The sequence below is a fragment of the Polypterus senegalus genome, chromosome 2, assembly GCF_016835505.1.
Source record: "Polypterus senegalus isolate Bchr_013 chromosome 2, ASM1683550v1, whole genome shotgun sequence".
Classification (NCBI taxonomy): Eukaryota; Metazoa; Chordata; class Cladistia; order Polypteriformes; family Polypteridae; genus Polypterus; species Polypterus senegalus.
In genome coordinates this window covers 215,476,323-215,501,140 of record NC_053155.1, presented here as the reverse complement: position 1 = coordinate 215,501,140, position 24,818 = coordinate 215,476,323, and the positions used below count along the sequence as shown (strand labels likewise).

General features: G+C 36.2%; 1 protein-coding gene across 4 annotated transcripts in view; it reads right to left on the bottom strand.

The window, feature by feature from the left end:
* The window catches only part of mtrf1 (mitochondrial translational release factor 1), a 34,183-nt gene extending 14,251 nt beyond the window's left edge, over positions 1-19,932 (bottom strand). Inside the window, exons 1-6 of one of the 4 annotated variants that reach the window (XM_039745291.1) lie at positions 19,888-19,932; positions 18,328-18,738; positions 10,597-10,688; positions 6,662-6,743; positions 974-1,081; positions 714-886 (exon numbers count right to left, since the gene is read on the bottom strand). In XM_039745291.1, the coding sequence (XP_039601225.1) occupies positions 714-886; positions 974-1,081; positions 6,662-6,743; positions 10,597-10,688; positions 18,328-18,724 (852 nt within the window). In that variant the 5' untranslated portion in view covers positions 18,725-18,738; positions 19,888-19,932. The other 3 variants (XM_039745292.1, XM_039745294.1, XM_039745293.1) reach the window with 3 other exon arrangements.
* Positions 19,933-24,818: the final 4,886 nt, after the last annotated feature.

The following is a 24,818-nucleotide window of genomic DNA, read 5'->3' as shown; positions in this document are numbered from 1 at the left end:
AGATCTTCTGCATGAGGAAGGAAAGAGTAACTACATTTCCATGCCAAATAGGAAAACAGGGGCTCTGTAATATGTTTGGAAAATAAATGTGACATTATTATTAAATCGTCATTAAACTGGAATATTGACACAGCTAGCACTACTGCCTAACAGTTCAGGAGTCCTGCCTTCAAATCCCAGCTTGTTTACTGTCAGTGTGTGTTTGCACCTTTTACCTGTGTCTACATGTGTATTTCTCCACTTATCCTGGTTTTCCTCTCACATCCCAAAAGCCTGTGAGTTACTTTAATTGGCACCTACGCTTGGCTCAATGTGAGTGATAATGCATTAAGGTACCCAGCCTGTGTGAATGAATGTGCCCTTTGATGGACTGGCACTCCACCCTGGTTGGTTTCCTGCCTGCAATTAAATAAATGACATATTAATTGAACCCAGATTATATGATAAGCATTGCTCTGACACTAAGAGCTCTCCACATCTTCACAGGAAACCAACCTCAGTACGTGGTCTAAATGAATGCTACCTGAAATGAGTTAGTGTGTTTAGAGTCAAGTGGTGAGATGGGGCAATGTCGTGTTGATGATTTAAGTTAGCCTTCACACCACATCAGAAAGGAATTAAGTTACTTTAAGCTAGTCTGTCTCTAGTAGGCAGGGCTTATTGTCTATTATTTTATCTATATATGTAAAAATAACAAAATAAGTACTTCCTACCTCTTCTGGCTGTGGTAATACAATGACAGTCATGGTTCCCGTATGAATGCGTTGCATTCGAGAGGATAGACCCGTCTCAGGAATTCTTTGCACTCGATGAATTCCGCCTTCAAATTTTAAATGCTTGTAGACACTCTCGCCAGAAATACGAGCGGCAGCATGATGTAGCCCCCCTATATTACAGAATAAAAGTGCAGATTAATGATGCTATTACAGTGAAAGTGCACAGAAATCTAATAATGTGAACATTTAATGCACACCATATTCTGCAGGACTGATGTTTAATATTTCAAAAGTCCACTGTTTGAAGTCAGCAAATTTCTGATACATTTCAAATATTTCTTTAGTAAACTGTTGGCATATATCTCCTAAAGGAAAAGAAAAAAGAAAAAATAATTGGTAATTATCCAGGAATCTACAGTGAACAATACATTTATTTATAAAAAAAAAAATAAATACATTTTAAAATATGAACAATAGAAACAAGAATAAAGAATGACACCCAAACTAAATATTTTAAGGATAAGTTTGTTATCTTTTGACAATCCAGATATATATAAATTTGCCACATGAAACTTTATTCTAAAATTCTAAAAAATATGTCATATTATATTGCCTGTGCCTGCAAATTAAATTAGTGTTGAAGGGGCAATAGTCTAAATATGAAAACCTACTGACTATGACCACTTTATTTATTTATTTATTTTTTTTTCATTTTATTGATTTTATTGTAGTCATTCCATACAAATAGATCACTTTTTACAAAAAATGAGACTGAAAAGAAATCAACCCCCACCCCAGAGAAAAAGAGCTTGGCCAATGGAGTAAAACTTAAAGCTTGTAAAAATACATACATTGATGAGTTTAATAAGCGGATAAAGATAAATGGATAAGAAAAAGAAATCGGAAGAGAATTACTTCCTCAGTGCTTTAAGAGCTTATTCTAAAATATTATTGATTAGATCCTGCCAGGTTTTGAAAAAGTTCTGCACAGATCCTCTAAGTGAGAATTTGATTTTTTCCAATTTCAAGTAATATAAAACATCAGTTACCCACTGACTTAACAGAGGAGAGTTAGGATTCTTCCAGTTTAGCAAAATAAGCCTGCGTGCCAATAGTGTAGTGAAAGCAATCACAGTTTGTTTGTCCTTCTCTGCTTTAAGCCCATCTGGAAGAACACCAAACACAGCAGTTAATGGGTTAGGAGGGATTGTGACACCAAGGCTGTCTGAAAGGCATTTAAAAATGTTGGTCCAGAATGATGTTAATTTGGTGCAGGCCCAGAACATGTGACCCAGTGAGGCTAGGACTTGATTGCAGCGTTCGCAGGTTGGATCTTGCCCTGGAAACATTTTGGAGAGTTTTAGTCGAGACAGATGTGTTCGATATATAATTTTGAGTTGAATAATTGTTTGCTTTGCGCATATGGAGCTCAAGTGAATTCTCTGCATTGCTACCTTCCACTCCTTTTCTGATATGTTGAGTGAGAGATCTTTTCCTATTGTCCTTTTGGATCTTTGAAAGGGAGGGACTGTAAAATAATTTTATATATTGCAGAAATGCTGTCTGAGTCCTCGAAACTGACCAATATTTTTTCCAGCATAGAGGAGGGTGCAAGATGAGGAAAATCGGGCAGGTTCTGTTTAACAAAGTTTCTCATTTGAAGATAGTGAAAGAAATGTGTTGCTGGAAAGTTAAATTTGGAATGTAATTGTTCATAGGATGCAAAGATATTGTCTATATAAAGATCTCTAAGCAATTTAATCCCAAATGTTTTACAGATATTAAAAACTGCATATGTTTGCCAGGGTTGAAAAAGGTGGTTCTCATGCAGAGGTGCCACAGATAAAAGATTCTCCATCTTAAAATGCTTTCTACATTGGTTCCATATTCTGAGTGAGTGAAGCACAACTGGGTTATTAGTATATTGGCGATAACTTGCATTTATTGGGGCACAAAGCAGGGAATGTAAAGAAGCACTGCAGGATTTTATTTCTATTGCAGAACAAGCCTATGTATGTTCATCTATTTGTGTCCAGGTTTTTATAGCTTGTATGTTTGCTGCCCAGTAATAAAACTGAAAGTTAGGTAGAGCCATGCCACCTTCTGCCTTTGTAGGGTCGCTCTTTGGATACGTGGATGTTTTGAGTTCCAAATAAATGAAGTTATGGTTGAATCTAATTGCTTAAAAAATGATTTATTGATGTATATTGGAATGTTTTGAAATAAAAAGAGAAGCTTAGGAAGGATATTCATCTTAACAGTGTTAATTCTTCCAGCTAGAGTGAGATGAAGGGTTGACCATCTATGCAAGTCTTGCTTAATTTTTTCCATACAGATGGCAAAATTTTGTTGATAAAGAGCTTTATGTTTACTTGTGATATTTACCCCTAGGTATTTAAACTGATCTGTGGTGATAAAAGGGAAGGTGTCCAATCTAATTGTATGCTTGAGAATTCACACTTTTATTCAAATTAATTCTGAGACCAGAGATCTTTTGAAATTCTGTAAGTGCTGTTAAGACTGCAGGCACAGTATTTTGTGTCTGATACAGTATATACAGCACCATATCATCTGCATATAAAGAAATTTTCTGTCTGATACAGTATATACAGTGCCATATCATCTGCATATAGAGAAAGTTTCTTTTCAAGTCCTAAGACCATTTTAAAGCGGAGGTTTCAACTTAAGAAAAAGTGTCTTCAGTGTTTCCTCCATGTTTCTGTTGCTTATAATAAACAATGCTCTGCCCCAAAGTGTGCCAAGTGTCTGATTCAGAAGCAAAGATGTCATGGTGGAATGATGAGAGAAGCGTACTTAACTCCTACTTTTTTTCTTAAGCGGTATCTCATCTACAGTGAAGTTCTAATTTGCATCTGTCCTTCTGGATTCACCATGGTACAAACATGGATGGGTTTCAAGATCAAGCAACAGAGAAAGTCTATTTATTGTCACAGTTTCATAAATTATCAGGTCTGCCATGAGAGTGCCACCTTCACCACTATATTTCTAACTCCTTCCTTGCTTCTTCTAATCTGTGCTATGTTTCCTACTCTCCATCTGGAAACTGATGCAGTTTGTGCGCTAAATATTCAAAGTGAAATATGTGAAACATTTTGTAACGCCACTCCCGGTGATTTTATATTAGTACTACAAAACCAACACAGTTAACCATGAAACTTGGGGGCTCAGTGTTATGGTGAGGCCACTTTGCGCCTATTACATTATGTATTGTTATATATAAAAATCTTCTACACAGTGAGATTCACACAAATGCTTTCCAAAGTCATAGCTGAATGATCTGGAGCATCAACAGCTTTTCAGATTTATTTATGAACTACCTCATCACATGTAGTGAAAGACTGAGTAATTGTAAGTTTGTCTTTTTTGGGTGATTATTGTTTAGTTGTCTACAGAACAATACACACTGAATTTCAACATTCAATAATGCCAACAATAGCGGCAGGAGAGGATGTTTTTTGAGGTAAAAGCGATATGTTAGAGGAAACAACACCCCTGTGGGATAATATGTTGTTGTGGAGGGAGAGGACAGTGAGGTTAATTAACCTTATTTTAAACTGTAAGAAAAGGCTTTTTAATTCTTAAAAATATAAATGAGTCAAACTAATATATGCAATGATTGTAAAGAAATAGCTTAAAAATACAGAGCCTATTATTTAAGATGGCATCTGTCACCTTTTCTGACAATGAAAATGTTTTGAAAATATATATACTGTACTTTGTCACTGGTTGCTGGGCTCTCGTATACTGTAGGTGTCAGGGAGTTAAGGTGTGTCGGAAATAAGTAACTGGTGGCAGGTCTGGCTAAGACTAGTTTGTAAAAGTTGATGGTTATGAGAAAGATTTTCTACGTGCCCACCACGTGCAAAAAGCCAAACTGGTATACTGCTCTGTGAGAATCCTGGCTGCCAAAATAGTAATAGACACAAGTCCCAGTATAAAAAAAGAAAGAGATGTAAACAATTGTGGAAGCAACAGCATTCTTTCAGAATGTCAGGCATACCTTACAATCTGAGGTTAGAAAGAAGCTTGTTAGAATATCCCCAAAAGCACTAGGCGACAGCATAAGGAACAATATGTAAATGCCTTTTGCTGTACCATGTTACGAAGAACAGGGGAGAGCAGAGATAGTTATGAGCATTGGCCAATTAAGCATAAATTGAGGTTTAAAAGTGCAGGGATAGTAGGAACTACAGGTGGGGCTATGAGAAGAATTACCTCAAGACCTTTAAGTACATCTCTAACATTGTAATTAGATCCAGGGTGGGGATATAAAGCCACCTCTTAGCAGCAGGCCAATTAAGTACAGGCCTGTGGAGTGAACTTGGACAAAATATTAATAGGCAAGAGGAAGTTTGAAGCCAGAGCTGACAGCAATGACAGAAGCGGAGTGGGGGCTGGTGTTTATAAATGGGTAAGCCATCCCACTGAATAGACTGGGTTACAGGTCTATTATTAAGCTAATAGATAATTAGATAATTATAGTTAGTTATAAAATTTATTTTCTCTTATTTTCTTTCCATTTTATGATATCCATTTTGGTTACCTTTCCCTTGTGTTTATTATTTTTATAATTAGAATCCTAAGCTTAATTCTTTAGTCTCTTGACTCATTTTAGGGTAGGAGACACTACAAGAGTGCAACTTGCTGTCACTATAGTAGATGACCCTATACCATGAAAATGTATATATAGTGTATATAGGTTTACATATATATTCATTATATAATGGCATGAAGAAAACATTAAAACTAAGTTGTGGTAGTCCTCCAGAATACTGAGTTTGCCAGGCAGACATAACTTTTTTGAACTGGATGTTGCTTTAGTTGTCAATTAACAATTAGTGAAGTTTGTCAATGTCTCTTCATTATAAAAAAAAATCTTTGTTCTTCATGGATTTTATGCTGCTGAATCCAAATCTGGCAAACAATTGCTCCACCACATCCAGTTTTGAGAGATGAAGGTTTAAGTTGAAAAACACTATTTTAGGGAAAAAAAGGTAATTTATTTTTCAAATTTAGGAGCCCACATTTTATCCTGATTGCCAACTATGTGACTAAAATAAAGATGATAAGCTTTTTTTCACAAGGTGTAAGTGACTTCTGCTGTGCTACCAATGTGAATTTCCCACATATGAAGCAATAATTCTCTGGTTTGTTTCTGCAAGGACACAACATATTTCACTTTCAGAAAGCACAATTTTAAAAATAAAATGACCTTCACCCTCAGACAGCTGAGGTGCTACTGAGCAGCAGGAGTGAAAAGCAGAGCTTAGTTTGCTAGTGGGATTCCCTTCCACATCCTTTAGATTCTATTTATGCCTTCTCAAAAATCTGTAAAACAAGGAAGGGTGTGTATTCTTTTACTGTTTGCTTACCTGGTCAAGACAATGGATTGATCAACCCAACCTTGTAGATTCCTATAATAACTATTTATTAAACAACTAATTTTTCTCTTCTGGACAATAACATTTAGCTTTATCAGTAGAAATACCTGGCTATTTCGAAGGAATAAAAAGAGGCAGAAAAAATTGTGTAGCAAACATTTGAGTTTAGGTTGTTTCCATCTCAACTAGTACTAATGACGACAAACACTGCCATTTTTCAGCTCAAAATTTGAATAATATTCTGAGCATGAAAAATAGTTAATAACAAAAAAGTACTACTAAACATACAGAGCTTTACAGTTAATCCAGTATAATATGGAAACAATTTGTGGTACAGAAACACCAATTTCATAAATGGATTTATCCCTCCTTAATCTAAAAAAGTTTGTTTTGCAGTTTTATTTTTTGGTGCTAATCCACTTTAGTCTTCAAAATATTTTACTCAGATAGCATGTTGCAGTAAGATTAAGACTTTGATTCTAATTTAAACACAAAAAAGATACTTTAACATGCCACGATCATATGCTGCTTGCTATCACTCACCTCCTGTAGTTCTTCCAGAGACCACCTCCAGAATCACATCACAGTTGTCATGTTTTTCTTGAGGAATCAAGCTCTGCAGCAGCTTTGGAATACATAAAAATTAAAAAAGTAAAACTGCATGCACCAAACATATGAGTTTGTTTCCTGACATCATTAGGAAAGACTATTTCTTCTCTTTTACACATGGCACTTTAAAGTACACTTCAATTTAAAATTGTGTGAAATGCACTCCTATCATGCCACTCACCAAGAACTGGGAAATCTGCAGGATTCAAGAGAAAATGAAACACTAATGCTTTACCTCACTTACACATACCTTTTCAAATCAACCAAACAGCTGTATATATAAAATTAATTGTTTACAGAATTAAATTCACTTAACTTTGGAATAACTATCAACATATTACAGAGTATATTTTAAACAATACTTACAGTATATTTTATTATAAAAGCAGTGGCTTTAAACATTCAAAACTCTAAGCAGCATGTTATTAGTTTAGTTTTAGCATTTTATTTTGTTCTTAATAAAAATTACTAACATGTTTTCTTGACAGTCATCACACTACTGTTTTGTGTTTCTGGTCATTACTATGCTGAGTGGCTTCTAGAAACATGACACACATGCCATGTGACCAATGCCACCATAGCAGCCATAATATAATACATGGTATATGGCTTAACATCTGTCCAAACTTTAAAACCTTACAAAGTACAAACTTCACTAGAATTTTTACTCAGACTTCAAAATATTTAGGGAAAGACTTCTAGTTTTGACTTGTTTCATTTTTAACTATGTTCTTTTTTCTGATCTTTGCATTTTTGCAGTTGATTTAATATCTTATGAATCACCTCTAGCTTAGTTTCTGATAATTCCACTTCCTTACCCCTAAAAAACTTCCTGTAGATTTCTGCCTTAAAAAATATATGAATACATAAATATTAAGTGTTAATCTTCCATCTATTTCACACTATCAAGATTAAAACAATGTGTAATGGCAACCCAGTAAATTGTATTCATATTGTAATATCCTGAATCAATAAAACAGTACATTTTCTTTTTAGTCGGGGAATATGCAAGAGTGTGCCAGTACTGGTGCCCAGTCCAAAGGCTGTACCTGCCTAGTATACTATGTTTCAAGGAGTCTAGAACCTGCATCCCTTAACTGGTTTAAGTGTGTTCAGTAATGGATGAACAGATAGTTAGAGTGGACAATGTATATGACCAGAAAATAAAACCAAATATTTCATTTGTTTGTGGTTCTCCAGAAGCTTTGCATGATACAACTTTCTCGTCACATTTAAAGGACCTTATCCATGTGTATCTGGTATACTATGATGCCTGGGAAGTCCTGACATTTTTGTCAACTTCTGTACTGCTGCAGTGAATGCAGATTTTATTTCAAACCCTTTTTTTCATTTAAATTGACATCTTTGGATAAAATGAATTGCTTGTTGAATTAGACAGCTGACATCTTGCCTGAAGAAGGGGCCTGAGTTGCCTCGAGAGCTTGCATATTGTAATCTTTTTAGTTAGCCAATAAAAGATGTAATTTTGCTTGACTTCTCACTACATTCATAATGGCTAACACAGTACAACACCCTAGTACTACAGCTTACCTTAAATATACTACAAACCTTGCCACTTAAACCCACTGTTGTGTGCATCTTCTGGCACTGGCAGTTAGCAGCATAAGTTTTGACAGCCGCAGTATCGACCCATTCAGTAAACTCTCTTTGTCCGTTAGAAAATCACATGCAGCTGAAGCCTATCCTGGTGCTACATTATATTATAAAGAGCATATCCACCCTACACTGTTAATAAAAGAATCATATAATGAAGATTAAGGAATGCATGCTGCGCCTCCATAGCAAGAGTCTCTTTATTCTCTAGCTATCTATAGTTATCCTCCAAGCAATTTATATAATGTGACTTACGTTTTAGCGGTGCTCAAAGAGCCACTTCTTTATTTTTCAACCTTGGATCAAGAACATGATAGTACTTTATGAATTCAGATAATGCTCACAACCTACTGAATATTCTAGATTCAATAAATGGCTAGACCAGCACACTCTGTTTTGGAGTTAAAGTGGCTGATGTGAACAGACACTAGCTCTCTTCAGACACAAAATTAAGGCAACCTATTGTAGTCTGAATTCTTACCTTCTTTGGCAATTTGATTGGGTAGGTTTTTGTTATTTTTACCAATATATTACCTTCCTCAGACTTTTTACAAACATCTTTTGTAAATGCATTTTTAAGTGTATTTTTAAATTGTCTTTAATTGAGCTCCACAAACCTATATCACTAGTGCACAAATCTGAGATAAAGTAGAAACCTGCATTTACACGAGCAAGTCCACCAACAGAGTGCTCCTTTGACAAAACACTCCAACGTCATTAAACTGCACAAAAACATAATTTAACATCCTCATTAGCCACCGTGAATCTGAAAACAAGCCTGGAGCTCATGTCTCCCAAGCAATGTGAAAAATGTACTTTTAAAAGTAACTTAGTCACATTATTCATTACTTACAAAGAAAATAATTAATATGATATATAGTTACTTATTATAAAATGTAATGTGTAAATAGTGTGTTACATTTGCATTTTTGTTTCTTTTGTTCTTCTTTTATTCATCTGAATGGCCAACATGTATTATTAAATCCTAACTTCATATATGAACCTTCATGAAACTGCCTAGAAACACAGCCAAAAGTGACAGTTTGTTTGTGTTTTATAAATGAAGTATATTTAACCCTTTGTTTGATGTGAAGTAAATCACATTTATGCCCTTTTTACATCCCAGACTTGAATCACCAATAATTTGCGGTATAAACAATGGCCACTGTATCACCAGATCACACTGTATTCAAAATATCTATAGCAAATCTTCTTCCTTCTTTCGGCTGCTCCCGTTATGGGTTGCCACAGCGGATCATCTTCTTCCTTACAATATCTATAGCAAACAGCTGCATTAAAACTAAACTGACAATTTATTCATATACTGTATTTCTGTTACTGGATTGCATATAGCACAGTCTTTATTGCTTGGCTATGTGACTGAGCCCTGCAAAGGGACAGCATACCAGTACATGTAGTTCTTGAATTACACCCAGTGCTGCTGGGATAATAATAATGCAGGTATTTTTACTTCAATAAAGTAAATGTTGCATTACGTTACTTTAAAAAGTAATCAGACTACTTAACACGTTACATTTAATAGGTCACCCCAACAATGCTGCAGAGATTGCATTGCCGCACTTAGCACTGTATGTTCAGCATATCAACATAAATTTAACAATTTCTGAAATACTGAGACAGATTTTTTTAACCAGGAGAAGAAATATGCCAATCGCTCGAGCATTTGCCTCAGGAAATTTATCTTATGGACACTTCTACCCGTGGCTACTGAAAGTGTGAGAAGCTCAGCAGGTGCAAGGTGCAGTAGACTTGTGCAGACTTCAAAATTCTTAACTGCAACACAGTTAAAGGTGTACATGGCCAAAGAACTAGATTGCTCAGACAAATCTACCTGTATTAACCAGGTTCCTCAGAGATCAATAACCCGGTTTCTCCCTCCAGAATAAAGGTTTACTTGGCATTTTAGACACCAAGTTTCTGTGAATTACCAGTGCATGTAAAAGCACTGACTGACTTGGCCATGTACATATACCAAAACTGATTAAGTAAACATTTTGATTCTTTCACAGCATACTCAGTAATACATTATACACCTCTTTTGAATTGCCAAATGTGAACCACTTCTTATTGATTAAGTTCAAATTTCTTCTAGTTGTAAACCAAAGTTCAGCTGAAAATAAGAGTTCTTTGCATTATTGTATTCTTAAAACAAAATCATTTACCATATCACAAATTCACAAAGCTTAATCAATGCTAGACATTAAGCCAACACTATATTATCTACTTGATCTTACTGTTCTCTGGAGTGATTCAATCTGCCTTTTGATTTTTTCCCATTCATCTTTTGCAAGATCAATCATTTGTCTGTCTTCTGCTTTCTCTGCACCTAAGATTCAAATGACAGAAATTACATTAATATGAAGTCTATTTTACTAATTGCAAAAAACATACTTTTTGCAGTGATATATGTGTATAAATATTTTTTAAATGATTATGTAAATTTATTTTAAAAATGTTAAATATAAGTAGAGAATAAGTTTGGTGGGTCATTCCAAGTAAAATATATTGATTTTCCTGTTGTGGTATTTTTTAGTCACTGGGAAGGATTTGATTATCAGAAATATATCCAAAAATGTCTTTACTGATGATAAATTTTGTTAAATAGCAGTTAGCCATAAAATGCAGTGCCTGTTGAGGATTCACAACAATTATTTTAACAAAACATTCAGTATAATTACGTTGTCAATGAGGACATATGAGTAAGATGTTGAAATAAAATAACACTTTAGAAAGTTTAATATTTCCCATTGGTTCACTTTGTGATCCTTTTGCATTGCTTAACAGGCTTCAGTTTAACATTGCAGAAAACTGCATTTAGTTTTTTTAACTAAATATCCCCACTATAATACCATCAGTTGCAGAGAATACTGTTTAGTGATGCTCATACAAATACAAATAACCAATATAAACAATGTGATATTTATTGCCCAAACTCCCACAAACAACTGACATTTATCAAATTATCCTTATATATAATTTGATACTATCCGTATGTATGGTGTTCGCGTCAATACCTCGACTCAATACAAGTTAGAACCATGCAATGGGAATCTGCCTCTGTAGTTAGAACATCACGTGGCAAACGCGGACACAGTATTGCATGACGGGCTAAGAATGTTCGAATGCTACGGTGACACCAGTTGGTAAGTTCAGTTGGTTTTTGGAAAGTTGGTTTGGTGGGGCGTACTTTCCTTTCCAGGACTAACATCGTCGACTGACTTAAACCCTTCGACAGCGCCGGAACCATAAGTAATTTAGAAGGTATCGCCATTTGCTTGGTCCATTGAAATCTATCTTTGGGCAGTTCGGTTTTGGCATCCGTCCTTCTGACATCTATTGTTATTACTCCAACTCTGATTAGAGTCGTAAAATACGGTTTGTTTTGAAAATTTGTTTGCCGCAAAAAATCAAATGAGGTGCGCCGAAGAGCTAAGTTCACGTCTCGCAGCCCCGTTTAAACAGGAAGCTCTTCATTATATCGGCCAAAAAGGTCTATTTTAAGCACAAATCAGTGCCATGATAACAAAATCATTTCAAGGACTTAAAAAAACTAATAATTCTTTGCAGAGAAAGTATGGATTTCAAACGTAGAATTTGTAGCCCGATTCAATCGGGCTCCCAGTTGCTAGTATTTTATATGATTATGAATATTTTATTAATTATAAATAAATATCCATCAAATTTTAATCAAAGGTCAACCACTGTAAGATCATAATGATAATTTAATGCATCGCATCCCTTCAGTACATGTATTATCATAAAGCCTAGAAGTACACGTGTTGATAGTCCATTTAGACAGTGAACCAAGAATGAAAGGACATAACAGATCAGATGAGTTCTTTAAGGTGGTGTGCTTCAATATGACAGTAGAGTCGATTCACACTGTGAAGATGGCATGATGATTTTAAAAGGATATCCACTGTCAGGGATGCCAGGGGCGACAACCTGGCCGGGACGCCTTGAAGGACCGGAAGAGGGCATGTGCCCACCTCGGACCACGTGGGGGCCACCACCCTGGTTGCTTTGAGGGCCATGGGTAGAGGGCTTGGAAGCCCAATCCTGTAGGGGCCCATGGTCACCGCCAGGGCGCGCCCCGATGCCTTGGGAACCCTGGAACTCAGCACTTCCGCCACACCAGGAAGTGCTGGGGGGAAGAGAAGCAGGGACACCTGGAGTGCTTCTGGGAGTACAGCCGGCGGAGATTGCCGGGAAGCACCTGGAGCTCATCCAAGTGTAGATAAAAGGGGCTGCCTCCCTTCATTTGAAGCTGGAGTCGGGGGAGGAGAGGACGAAGCAGGAGAAGCGAGGGTGGAGGCGGCCCGAAGAACTGTGTAAATATTGTAAATAAACGTGTGGTGGTGAAATTGCAACATGTCTGCCTGTCTGTGCCCGGGCCCCGTTCACAACACCTAAATGTTTTCTTCTTGTCCTCTTTTTATTTACTACCTGTAGGAAATGATTACATCCTGTGACATTATAATCACCTTTAGCAGTCTCAAAAAGAACAGCCGCTAACTATAACAAGTGCTTTAACCTTTTGAGTTAGAATGTTGAAGGTGGTGATGAACGCAAAGTTCCAGCACACCACCATTTCCAATGAATACCCATTTATTTGTGGCAATATTAGAGATCTGTTTCTTTGATTCAGGTCCATCACTACTTCGTCTTCACTATGCTTATGGTTGTGGTGAAAACTTACTAAACTGGGCATACCAGGTCACCCTCTCCTTAGGAATATTTTCCAGATTCTCTTTGGGATTTCCCAGTTTCTGAGAGAATAGTCAAGAGAGATAGTTTTATAATTTGTAATAATTCCAGTGTGTCCTGGGTCTGCTCCTGACCTACCACCTCAAATTGCATCTTCTCTCAATCTGTAATTGCAGCAATCCCACTAAATTGTACCTGTGAGTTGATCATCTTACCTTATTAGTAGTTATTACCTATTATAATTGATTTATTTTATCAGCAGTAATTACTGATGCTTTGTTTACATTTTGGGAGATTGGGTGCACCCAAAGTTTACAGTCTCAGATCAACAAAAGCTTAAATAAAGCAATTGTTCTAATAAAAAAAAATTAAACAATCCAGTCTATAAAACAATTGATAAAAAATGTATTCAAGTGTAAATGACTTATTTGATATTATTGGGGCTCTAACAGATGCCAGGAACTACTCTGAATATAAAATTATTTATATACAGTAACTAAATCTAAACATTCAATCTTTATTTAATATATATCACTTTTTATAGTATAAACAATCCAAAATGAATGCCCAGGATAAAGAGAAGCACATTTGAGAAACAGAAGGGTTAAATTGTCACCTGAGTCATACATTAAACCATGCAGTGGCAAATGAATTACTGACATCATGGATTTATGCTTCTGTTCCACAACTTGTCATCTGGTTGTTTTACTTGCACCACACTCAACATGTAAAAACAACATTTAGTCAAATGAATAATGCATTTCTCTGTTGAGTCAAGCACTATTTACAATGCTAATTATTTTCTTTACTGAAAGTCTATTGCCCATTTGCCTCTGTAACATTAATTACATCTGTAATTTTCTTTCTTTTGATTTTGATAGATTGTAATTAAGTAGTTTGCTCTGGTTATCCCCTCAAAGAGCTTCCAGCTCACTTAACACTAGAATCCCTGAACCCTATGAAAAAAATCATAATGTTGGGCCACCTTAAAGATACCAAGAAGACATGATTTGTGTGTCTGCTTATATCCCTTCAGCGATATCTTTTAGCAAAGTAGCAAAAATTTACAATAAATCAAATCAAGTATATGTTTTTATTATATAATAGTAATGATAGCAGTTCACTACTCAAAACAGATAATGTGGGGAGGACCCGAGATCAAACCAGCAACCTTTTGATTTAGAGGCAGCCGTTTTTAACTCGACCCCACCCATGTGATTGATAAATGGGCTGCGTTTTTTACATATTGACAACAACATGTAAATTGAATAATTTCTTTTTCTTTGGTTATATTCTTGAATAAAGGCACACTTGTTTTGTTAACGTTTTATGAAATTATTTGATATGTGAACTTCAGTCTTCACACATTATTACATTTCACATCAATGTTTTATCAATTTTTACTATAACATGAAAAAAGTTTCTGTTTTAGGTATATGTTCAACATTTATTGCCTCGCATTTCCTGTCATCCTACATTTATCCAGATCATTGTAGACATGGAACACACATGAAATGTATGTATTCCAAATAACGATATATTGTTTACCCTATACAACTCCAGGCACCTCACACCCAGACAAAGAGACTTGAGCTGGGAGAACTTCAGCTGCGTTGCTGGGGGATGGGATAGCAGGCTGCTTGCTGTTTGTGCTGATTGACACATTTACAAAAAAAAAAGACGCTGATGAAGAGGTGCAAAGGAATTTAAGATGGCCCAGCATTACAACTTTTTAAACAGAGATAAAACTTTCTCCGAAATGTGTGCATAACACCAAGGCTCTTCTCCAAGGCTGTTCCTCTATATATACTTTTGCTTGGACGGTTAAAAAAATTACAATTCACACTTATCTATTAATGTGACAATTAAAGATGAAACAGGTACACTTATTAAACAGAAGTCTATATTCTTGGGATCTAACATTCACCTGTAAAATTCAGTATCCAGTAAACCATCTGAAATAAGTTTTATACTAAAGCAGTACAGAGGGATATGACGCTGACTTACAGCTGCAGTATGTTTGAAGTGTGAACTGTCTAAAGCCTAGTCGACTTTTTTTCTGTGTGGACTTTGCACACTGTCAGAGTGGCTTTTTCCCCATATACTCTTGTTTGTCCTCAGGTCCAAAATACTAGCACTTTACAAAGAATGGCAACACTAAACTATAACAGTTTGAAAACACCCTGTCATGTTGCCCTTCCTTAGGATAGTTACTACTTAACAATTGATGCTTTGGAGATAGCTGAAAAGGAGCCTATATGATGGATTGAATTTTCCTTCTATTGATATTAAAAATCATTTTAAATTACTGCTTCACTTACTGCTATGTAGCAGTACCATATTTAAAGCGCATTTTACAATACTACGAACAGATCATGAATGATTCACATATCTTCTGAATGCCACATCTTTCTAAATACCTCACTGATAATTCATTGGTTTGAATACTACACTCCACTTGGCTATTGTTAGTCTATTTAGTTTGCCCCTTCTTTGGTGTTTGTGCAGTTTTTCACCTATTTCTCTAACTTATCAAGTTTCAGCAAGGAGGTTCATAAATATTAGTTTTTTTGTTTTTAAACATTTGTATGAATTTAGGTTTTCTGTAACTAACATAATTTAAGAGGTTACTTTTAAATTAAGTAGTTGGAGGGGTGGGGACATGCCCCATTGTACATGTTGAATTGATCCATCCTTTCAAAGTGCTGGGTGATGACTCGGAGATGTGGTCTTTGACAACATAAATGAAGATGAAAAATTATGGTGTACAATCAGGATAGCTGATAAACGTAAGCAAGAACCAACATTTTTCAAATTTCTAACAAGCAGACAAGCTGAAGATAAAGCACCCTTGTCATCAGATATGTTTAGTCCTTCAGCATGAAATTAAATTGAAGGAAATTTAATTTCTGCTATAAACAGTGAGGATTTGTGTTGGGGAGGAAAAAACTGACGGGCTTGATTACTTCGTATTTCATACAGCGTTTTAGCACTGGAGTGTTTGTTTTTCTTTTTCTATCCACCCAGGCCACCTGACCTTATCATTGGGCTTGCATTTTGAGACTGAAATAACAATTCTGTATTTATGGACTATACTTTTCTTAATTTTATATCTGTCTTATGTAAGTGTGCATTACTTATTTTTTGTATACTATTTATTCATTATTCTTATCTTTTTCTTTTCTTGTAACTATTTCTTTAACATCTTGTATAGAACTTTAAGCTACAATGTGCTATAGGAATAAATGCTGTTGTTGTTGTATTTCCTTTGGATCACGGAAGTCATATACAGTGAGAGATGCCTTGCTGTTACTAGCTATTGTGCCCGGTACTTCCCACAATCCTTTACTTAATATAAGAGTTAGAAAATGAACAGATGTATTGAGGGAAGCAGCTTGAAATTTTTTAAATGTTCCCTTTCCAAATAGTACTGTGCTACAAAGCATATGGAACAATATAAAGGTAGGCTGTTTAGCACCTACTAGAAAAGGCAGAAGCCATACCTGCTGTATCTATGTATTGCAAATAAGGACTGACATTGTGATGAGTTAATTGCACGCAAAACAAACTGAAGAATATTTGTCTTGGAAGTGCAGAATCAGCTATAGCAAGTTCTTGGGCACAGCCATCAGCAGTATGTCTGTCTGTAGAGAGAGTATCAACCTCAGCAGCAAAATTCATGTCTCTGATGACTCTTACTATGAAGTCAGTAGACAGATTGGGAGAGCATCAGGGAGTCATGAGGTCACTGGAAAAGGGTGTGTGGTGCTTCTAATATCTTTGCAAAAGGAAAACTGTCTTGAGTCCCGGTGCTTCCTGTTTTTCTATATGGTTGCACGACATGGATGCTATCCAGTGACCTGAGATGAAGACTGGACTCCTTTGGTACTGTGTCTCTTCGGAGAATTCCTGGGTACCACTCGTTTGACTTTGTGTCGAATGAACAGTTGCTGACGGTGTCTCGAATGAAGCACATTACCTGCATTGTGAGGAAGTGTCAGTTACGGCACTATGGCCATGTGGAGCTATTCCCCAAGGGTGATCCGGCTCGCAAGATTCTCATTGTTCAGGACTCGAGGACCTGGACCAGGCCAAGGGGACGCTCACGTAACACCTAGCTACAGCAGATAGGTGGTTGCCAACTGGGATCCTGAGCTGTTTCGTCGTGTGGTGGGTGTGGTAACACGCTGTACCAGTACATGCTCCCCCAACCTGACCTGACCTGACCTGAGGTACTGCCTTGTGTGGAGTCTGCATGGTCTGCACATGTCTGGGTAGATTTTCCCTCCACACTTTAAACATGTGTACATTAGGTCAACTGATGACCTTAAGTTGACTGTGTGTGTGTGCGCATATGTACCCTGTCCAGGGCTGGTTAATGCCTTGCGCCTCGTGTTGCTGGGAGAGGCACTGTCTTACCGTGGACCGGATACATTAGTTAGAAAATATACTGATGGATGAAAATTATAACACATATTGGCACATTGTACAAAAATAATAAGAACTATTCATCTAATTAGGGACTAGTTTAATTTTCAGCCAACATCTTCTAAATCCTAGAAAGGTATAAACACTTAAGTCATTTTTTTAGTGTGAATGAAATAGAAAATTAATGTCATTTTGGAAAAAAATATATATACTGTATATATTATGTTCTCGTACTACAGTTGGTGCCCAAATGTAGGCAAAACAACCCAAAAGGTATTACTCTACAGAGAAAAATCTTAAAAGTGCAAATTTATAAAATCAATAGGTATTCAGCACTGTAAATTAACCAAGTTTCATTCCTGAGTTACAATGTTATCATTGAGTTATAAGCAAGCAGAGTTGCATCATTACAAAAGTAGTCAAAACAGGTTGAAGGATGTCTAAAATGTTTACAAGCATCACAACAATGTAATAATATTCAGTTGATTCTATTTTCATTAGTACACAATTTATATTAATTTATTTTTATTATCTTTGTAATAGGGATCAACATGAATGATGCTGTCTTATCTATAACAATGATTAAACTTGAAAAAGTTACCCTTCGTTTGCTACAGTTGTAAGCAAAACAAAACTAAAGGCTGCTTCAGAAACAACTTAAATTTCATTGCAGATAACGTCAACACTAATAACAATAAAATCAAAAACAAAACGTAGCTTTTCCCTCATATGAAGTATCTGCTGTTTTTTGCTTCTACAAAGTAAGAATACAATATCTTGGTTATAAATCTGAAATTCGGCACAGCCGGAAAACATTTAGACTCACTTACTTTGAAGGATAACCTCTACTTCCTTGAGGTCTTTGAGCAAGCATTCAGTCTCTTGAAAAACTGTGACTGTGGGTGACAGCTCAATCTGTCTCCTGTTGAGTGTTCTCCGCTCAGCTTCATTTAAGGCACTGTAATTTAGATTCTGGGTAACCTGCCTGTGTTCTCTGATTAAACTATCTATGTACCTTTTAACACCATCTTGTTGTAATACATCCAAGAGTTCATGATGACAGTGTCTTCTTGGTTGTTTTAGCAAGCCAAAAGGAAAGCCTGCAGGCCATTTGTATGGAAGCTGATAATAATGCCTCAGAGGCCACAGGCTTTGCATCTTTGTGGCACGTTGAAAGACATGAATCTTGAAGAGACGACAGCTTATAAATGATAGGCAGTGTTTCATTCTTAATTTCAAACCTGGGAATTAAAACACATGAACAATATATTTTAAAACAGCCCTGATGCATGTGGGCATATCAGTGCTTTGTGCTTCATTTCGTGGATTCAATGTCCTATGATCAAACCTCATCCCAGCTGCTGTCAGTGTGAACTATGTTAATTCTTCCTGTATCTCTGTGATGGACACTCCAGTTTCCTACCACTGCCAAAATGCAGTTCATACATGTAAGATAATAAACATCCATCCATTATCCAACATGAACATTCTCAAACCAGCAGTAAGACTTGCAGGGCGTCAAAAACCATCAATGCAACGCCTGACACATGGAAGGAAACAGCCTAGGAGAGGGTACCAGTCCCACAAAGATTTGGGAATGTTAAAGGAAATTCGTAAGACATGACGAGATACTGTAGTGGAAATTCACTTTGAGAAATCTGAACACGGTGGCCACCAAAATGTCGCTAGGCAATTTTCTCTTAATTAGTCTGACTTGTACTCCCCGTTTATGTATTCCTTTACTCAGTCAACAACACATCTCGTGCATGAATAACTTTTTAGGAAACGTTAAATGGACTAGGGAATACTTAATGTCAAACCTGAACTGATGAATCTCAACTGACACCCATGACTCCCATCTGTTTTGCCGATAAAACAGGAAACGGAGGCGGCGACGTGCTGTGCGAACAACACTACAAATTAATACTTTCGACCAACCATAGCAGAAAAACAATCGAGTTAATTCAATCTTTATTTTACATCGCACCTCTGAGCAGGCGTCGTCAAAGGCAGCTTACGTCGACGTCCGTGTCTTAAAAGATTCATCAAGGGTCCGAACGGTTAATACGTAGGAGCTTCAATTACTAGTGCGGTTATATTTAATAGCGCGAAATGTTATCAGCTTGGGGTAGGTTTTGGATAATCTTTAATGCGAGTACTGTAGTCTTAATAGATCAATTGCTTGCACATGTAAGAGCCGACGAAGGCTACACTCGCGAATAAATAATAATAGCAAGAAATACAGGCGATTCTTTTGATTTTGATTAATCAGTTTGTAAACGTGTGTCCTCGTAGAAACCCCCTCTCCGTCCCTCTATCAAAGACTTGGGAAAAAAACCTCTCTCCAGCACCCGTCAGTAAATGCACGTTTCGTTTTACACCGAACTTACTTGTGTGGGAGTCTCGTGCGTATTTTCCAAGCGGCCACGCAAAGATCTCTGGGAATTGTAGTTTGTGCGGATCGGCCTCTATTTGAAACTTGCATTGAAAAATGACGATAGTGTTTTCATACAGCTAAGCACGTTTTCCATCAGATCACTAAAAAGATCCATAGAAGTTTTAATATGCAGTTAGTATATTATTAAATCAATTTTCAATAACTTCATTAACTTGAAAACATACATTATGAAGAGGCATTTGTAATATTTAAATGTACAGTTATGTAAACAAGTAATACCTGTATACCCCATGTAATGTGTTTTTCTTTCTTAACATATGTAGACATACCAAGATTTGAACTACATTTAAACAATATCTATAGATAAAGGTTATATAACAAACATGATGCCACATTTACATTTTGTAGTACATCGTAAATAAACATAGAATCAAATTTTCCATGTGGAATAAGTAATTACACCCCTACACTGATCAGTACCTCAAATACCTAAAATTCAATTTAGGAGCACCAAATCAGATGCAAATGATACAAAAATCATTAAGGATCATTTTGGAGGAACATGTCTATTAAAACTTCAGATACAGTATCTTGTTTGGTTTGCTTTTTGTTCCTGAAATGTGTGTGACAAATATGCCTATCTCAAAAGAGTTCTCTAAGGCCTAAAGGAAGAAGGTTATAGGTGCCTATGCATCTTGGATATGATTTTAAAAGATCCCCAAGCAACTGAAAATAAATCTACAAGTGGAGAAATTTTCCAATGACTGCCATCTTGTCCAAACCAGGCTATCCTGGCAAGTGGAGTCTGAATACAGACACAAAGAAGTCTCTAAGAACCCTAAAATTTAATCACAGGACCTACATCAAGTTCGAGAAACTGTTGATGTGAAAGTGCACGAGTCTACTATTAGAACTTAGATCTATGTGGGAGGTGTGCCAGGAGCAATCCTTTGCTGTCCAGAAAAAAACATCAGGACAAAAATAAAGTTTGCCCATGAATACCTAGGAAAAGACCAGGACATCTTAAACATTGTGCACAGGGCAGGCAAGGCAAAGTACCAGAAGAAACAGTACCAGAATAGATGTTTGATAAAAACCGAAGATAGCATTTCACCAGAAGAACCTGATACCAGCTATAAAAAATAGTGGTAGAAATGTTATGGTTTGGAGTTGTTTTACTGCCCCAAGGCCTGGGCAGCTCACCATCATAGAATCCACAATAAATTCTTCATTGTACCAGAGATTGCATGAGGATAATGTGAGACCATCTCTCAGAATATTGAAGCTCAAAAAGAAATGGACCCTGCAGCATGACAGTGACCCTACACATACCACTAAATCCACAAAGTAATGTCAGAAAAGAAAGAAATGAGTGGTTCTGGAACGGCTAAGTCAAAGCCCGGAGCCAAATCGTGTCAAGATGCTCGGGGGGGATTTGAAATGGGCTGCACATAAATGACAGCCCTCAAGCATCACAAAGCTAAAAGAATTCTGAATTGAGGAGTGGAAAATCTTTCTCACTGTTGATGTCAGAGACAGGTAGAGACAGGGGTAATACCAGTGATTTGAGCCAAGGGTGTACTTTTTCAATGGATGGAAATAGCATATGTTTATTTTTTTTCTTGAATAAATTATTGCAATGTAAAATATTCATTGACCTCAGTTCTGAGTGATGCAGCAGAGGATAGGTGATTTTTAAATACTATGTGTTTCAGTACTTGTCTGCTCCACTCTGTCAGTTTACGTTGTCTGCCACTTTGTAGCTGAGCTGTTGTTGCCTTCCATGTCTCAGTATAACCCATTCTACTACCAATGTTTGTCAATGCAGATTGCATGGACATTTCCTTGATTTTATGCACTTGTTAATAGCAGATGTGGCTAAAACGCCAGAAGTAAATAATTTCACATACTTTTTCCCAAATAGTGTATAATTTTAATAAGCTAACATCAAAATACTAGCAACTCACTTGAACAAGAAAGTGTTCAACCAGATTAAATGCCATTATACTTAAGCATAAATTTTCTATATCTTATAGTACAGGTTTCTTTTTGAAACATATAGTTGGTATAGGCAGTAAATATATACTATGACAAGCTAAAATATTATAATATTAAAAAGTCCTAATGTTTATGATTGGACAGTTTTCTAACCACATACACACTCGTCCGCTTCACAACTGTTTGGTTAGTTGGTCAGACTCATCCTCTTGCATCCCAGCGTCATTCATTTTTAGGCATATACAGTATATATGGTTTCATAAGGGCATCATCTTGTGTATAAAGTGCAGTGAAATTCTTACTTGCATGTAGTAATCAACATGCAAGACATTGCTAGCTCTCCCAACACCAAGGTTAGTGAGTATAACAACCTTATTATCAAAACATCAGTCTTACAACTCTAGGGATCAGGGTTTGGTTCCTGGTAGGTGTCAGTCCTTGTTCAAATAATATCTGGTATCCTATATGAAAGGAAGTGCTTAAGCAGTGTGTGATGCTTAAACCTCAACTTTACATGTTAATCCTTATTTTCTGTGTTGTTTCCTCTGAATATTAAATCTCAGGCTGCTAGTTTTTTGGTGAAAATTTCCTGTTCTGACTTTGTATATACTCACTCTACTTGGGTAAAAAAGATTCTATTCTTTGTAATGAATTTCAGGAATACATAAAGAATGGTTTTATTGTGTACTACATATATAAGAAAATAGGATATTAAACAAAAAAGGATATCATTCAGTCTATCAAGCCTGTTTGGTTATCTAATAGGGAGGCTGTCAGAATACCTCACCCAGAAAGTTTGTAGAAGCTTTCAAGATTTTTTTTTTTTCAGGTTGCCACCATCTTTTGTATGAAGAGGTGCTTCTTGGCTTCCTTCTTAAATATATTTCCTTTGAACTTGTACTATTCTAAAGTACAAGCTTTACTATTTAACTGAAAATATACTACTGGATGAATTTTATAAATGCTTTTGAATATTGGTCTAGCTGTTACATCCAGTGATTGGTAATTAGATCAAGGGAGTAATCCAAACAGTCAAAACAAGAGAGCTATTAAAAGAATAAAACAGAAAGGTATTAACCATAATTATGAGTAACATTGAACCCTCTCCATCACACTTACCCTCCTTGCTTTTCTACTTCATGTATTTTTTTCAGCTAGTGCCACTACTACTTTACTTATTTACTTTTTATATAAGGTATGTCTGATGTGTACTTTAAGATTGTGATGTTGAAAATACATTGAATACAAATTGAATATAAATCAAGGGTCATATGCTCAGACAATTTAATGCACTAGTGGAACTACATTTAGATAGATAGATAGATAGATAGATAGATAGATAGATAGATAGATAGATAGATAGATAGATAGATAGATAGATAGATAGATAGATAGATAGATACTTTATTAATCCCAAGGGGAAATTCACATAATCCAGCAGCAGTATACTGATACAAAGAAACAATATTAAATTAAATAGTAATAAAAATGAAAAAAAAAGAAAAAAAAAAGCAGACAATAACTTTAAGTAATGTTAGCATTTACTCCCCCGGGTGGAATTGAAGAGTTGCATAGTGTGGGGTAGGAACGATCTCCTCAGTCTGTCAGTGGAGCAGGACAGTGACAAAAGTCTGTCACTGAAGCTACTCCTCTGCCTGGAGATGACACTGTTCAGTGGATGCAGTGGATTATTCATGATTGACAGGAGTTTGCTTAATGCCCGTTGCTCTGCCACAGATGTTAAACTGTCCAACTTTAATCCTACAATAGAGCCTGCCTTCTTAACAAGTTTGTCCAGGCGTGAGGCGTCTTTCATCTTTATGCTGCCACCCCAGCACACCACCGCGTAGAAGAGGGCACTCGCCACAACCGTCTGGTAGAACATCTGCAGCATCTTATTGCAGATGTTGAAGTATGCCAACCTTCTCAGAAAGTATAGTCTGCTCTGACCTTTCTTACATAGAGCATCAGTATTGGCAGTCCAGTCCAATTTGTCATTTGAAGTACTGTGTGCAGTTCTGGTCTCCATGTTACAACAAAGACAGAACAGCATGTCAAGCTGAGCAGAGGAGAGCAAACAAGTGCATCCCAGAACTTCATACTCTGACAGACTCAGAGAATTAGAAATGGGTCAGCTGATTCTTTAGCTATTTTTAAGTCTCATTTAAAAATATCTTTTTATTGCATAGCATTTCTTAATGTACATGCTTCTTAAGCTTTAACTGGTTTGTGTTAGTTGTTTAGATTCATTTTATTTGTGATTATATTTTATTATTTTTAATTATTACTCCTGCTTTTGGCTTTTAACTTTATTTCTATGTGTTTTCTTTGCTGAAGTTTTTGTTTGTTTTATTTTGTGTTTTCTGCATTCCATGTGAGTTACTTTGTGGTGCCTGGCTTTAAAAGTGTTACACGAATAAATTAATTTATTATTAGTAGTAGTATTATTATTAGTACTATTATTAATTAAACCTTTTTAGTATCAGGTAGAGAACACTACATGGGGACCTAATCCAGGTCTTCAAAATCCCCCAAGCGATTGATAAAATATATCTAGCAACATTCTTTCAACTTAATGGTGAATCATGTACTTTTGGATACCAGTGGGAATTATAGAAAGTGAATTTAAGGACTGAAGCCAGAAAGTACCTCTTGACGCAATCTGGAACAAACTACCCAGGCATGTAGTATAAGTAGAAACATTGACAACCTTTGAGAAGTATACAATACAATAAAATACAGTTTATTTTTGTATAGCCCAAAATCACACAGGAAGTGCCGCAATGGGCTTTAACAGGCCCTGCCTCTTGACAGCCCCCCAGCCTTGACTCTCTGAGAAGACAAGGAAAAACTCCCAAAAAAAACCTTGTAGGAAAAAAATGGAAGAAACCTTGGGAAAGGCAGTTCAAAGAGAGACCCCTTTCC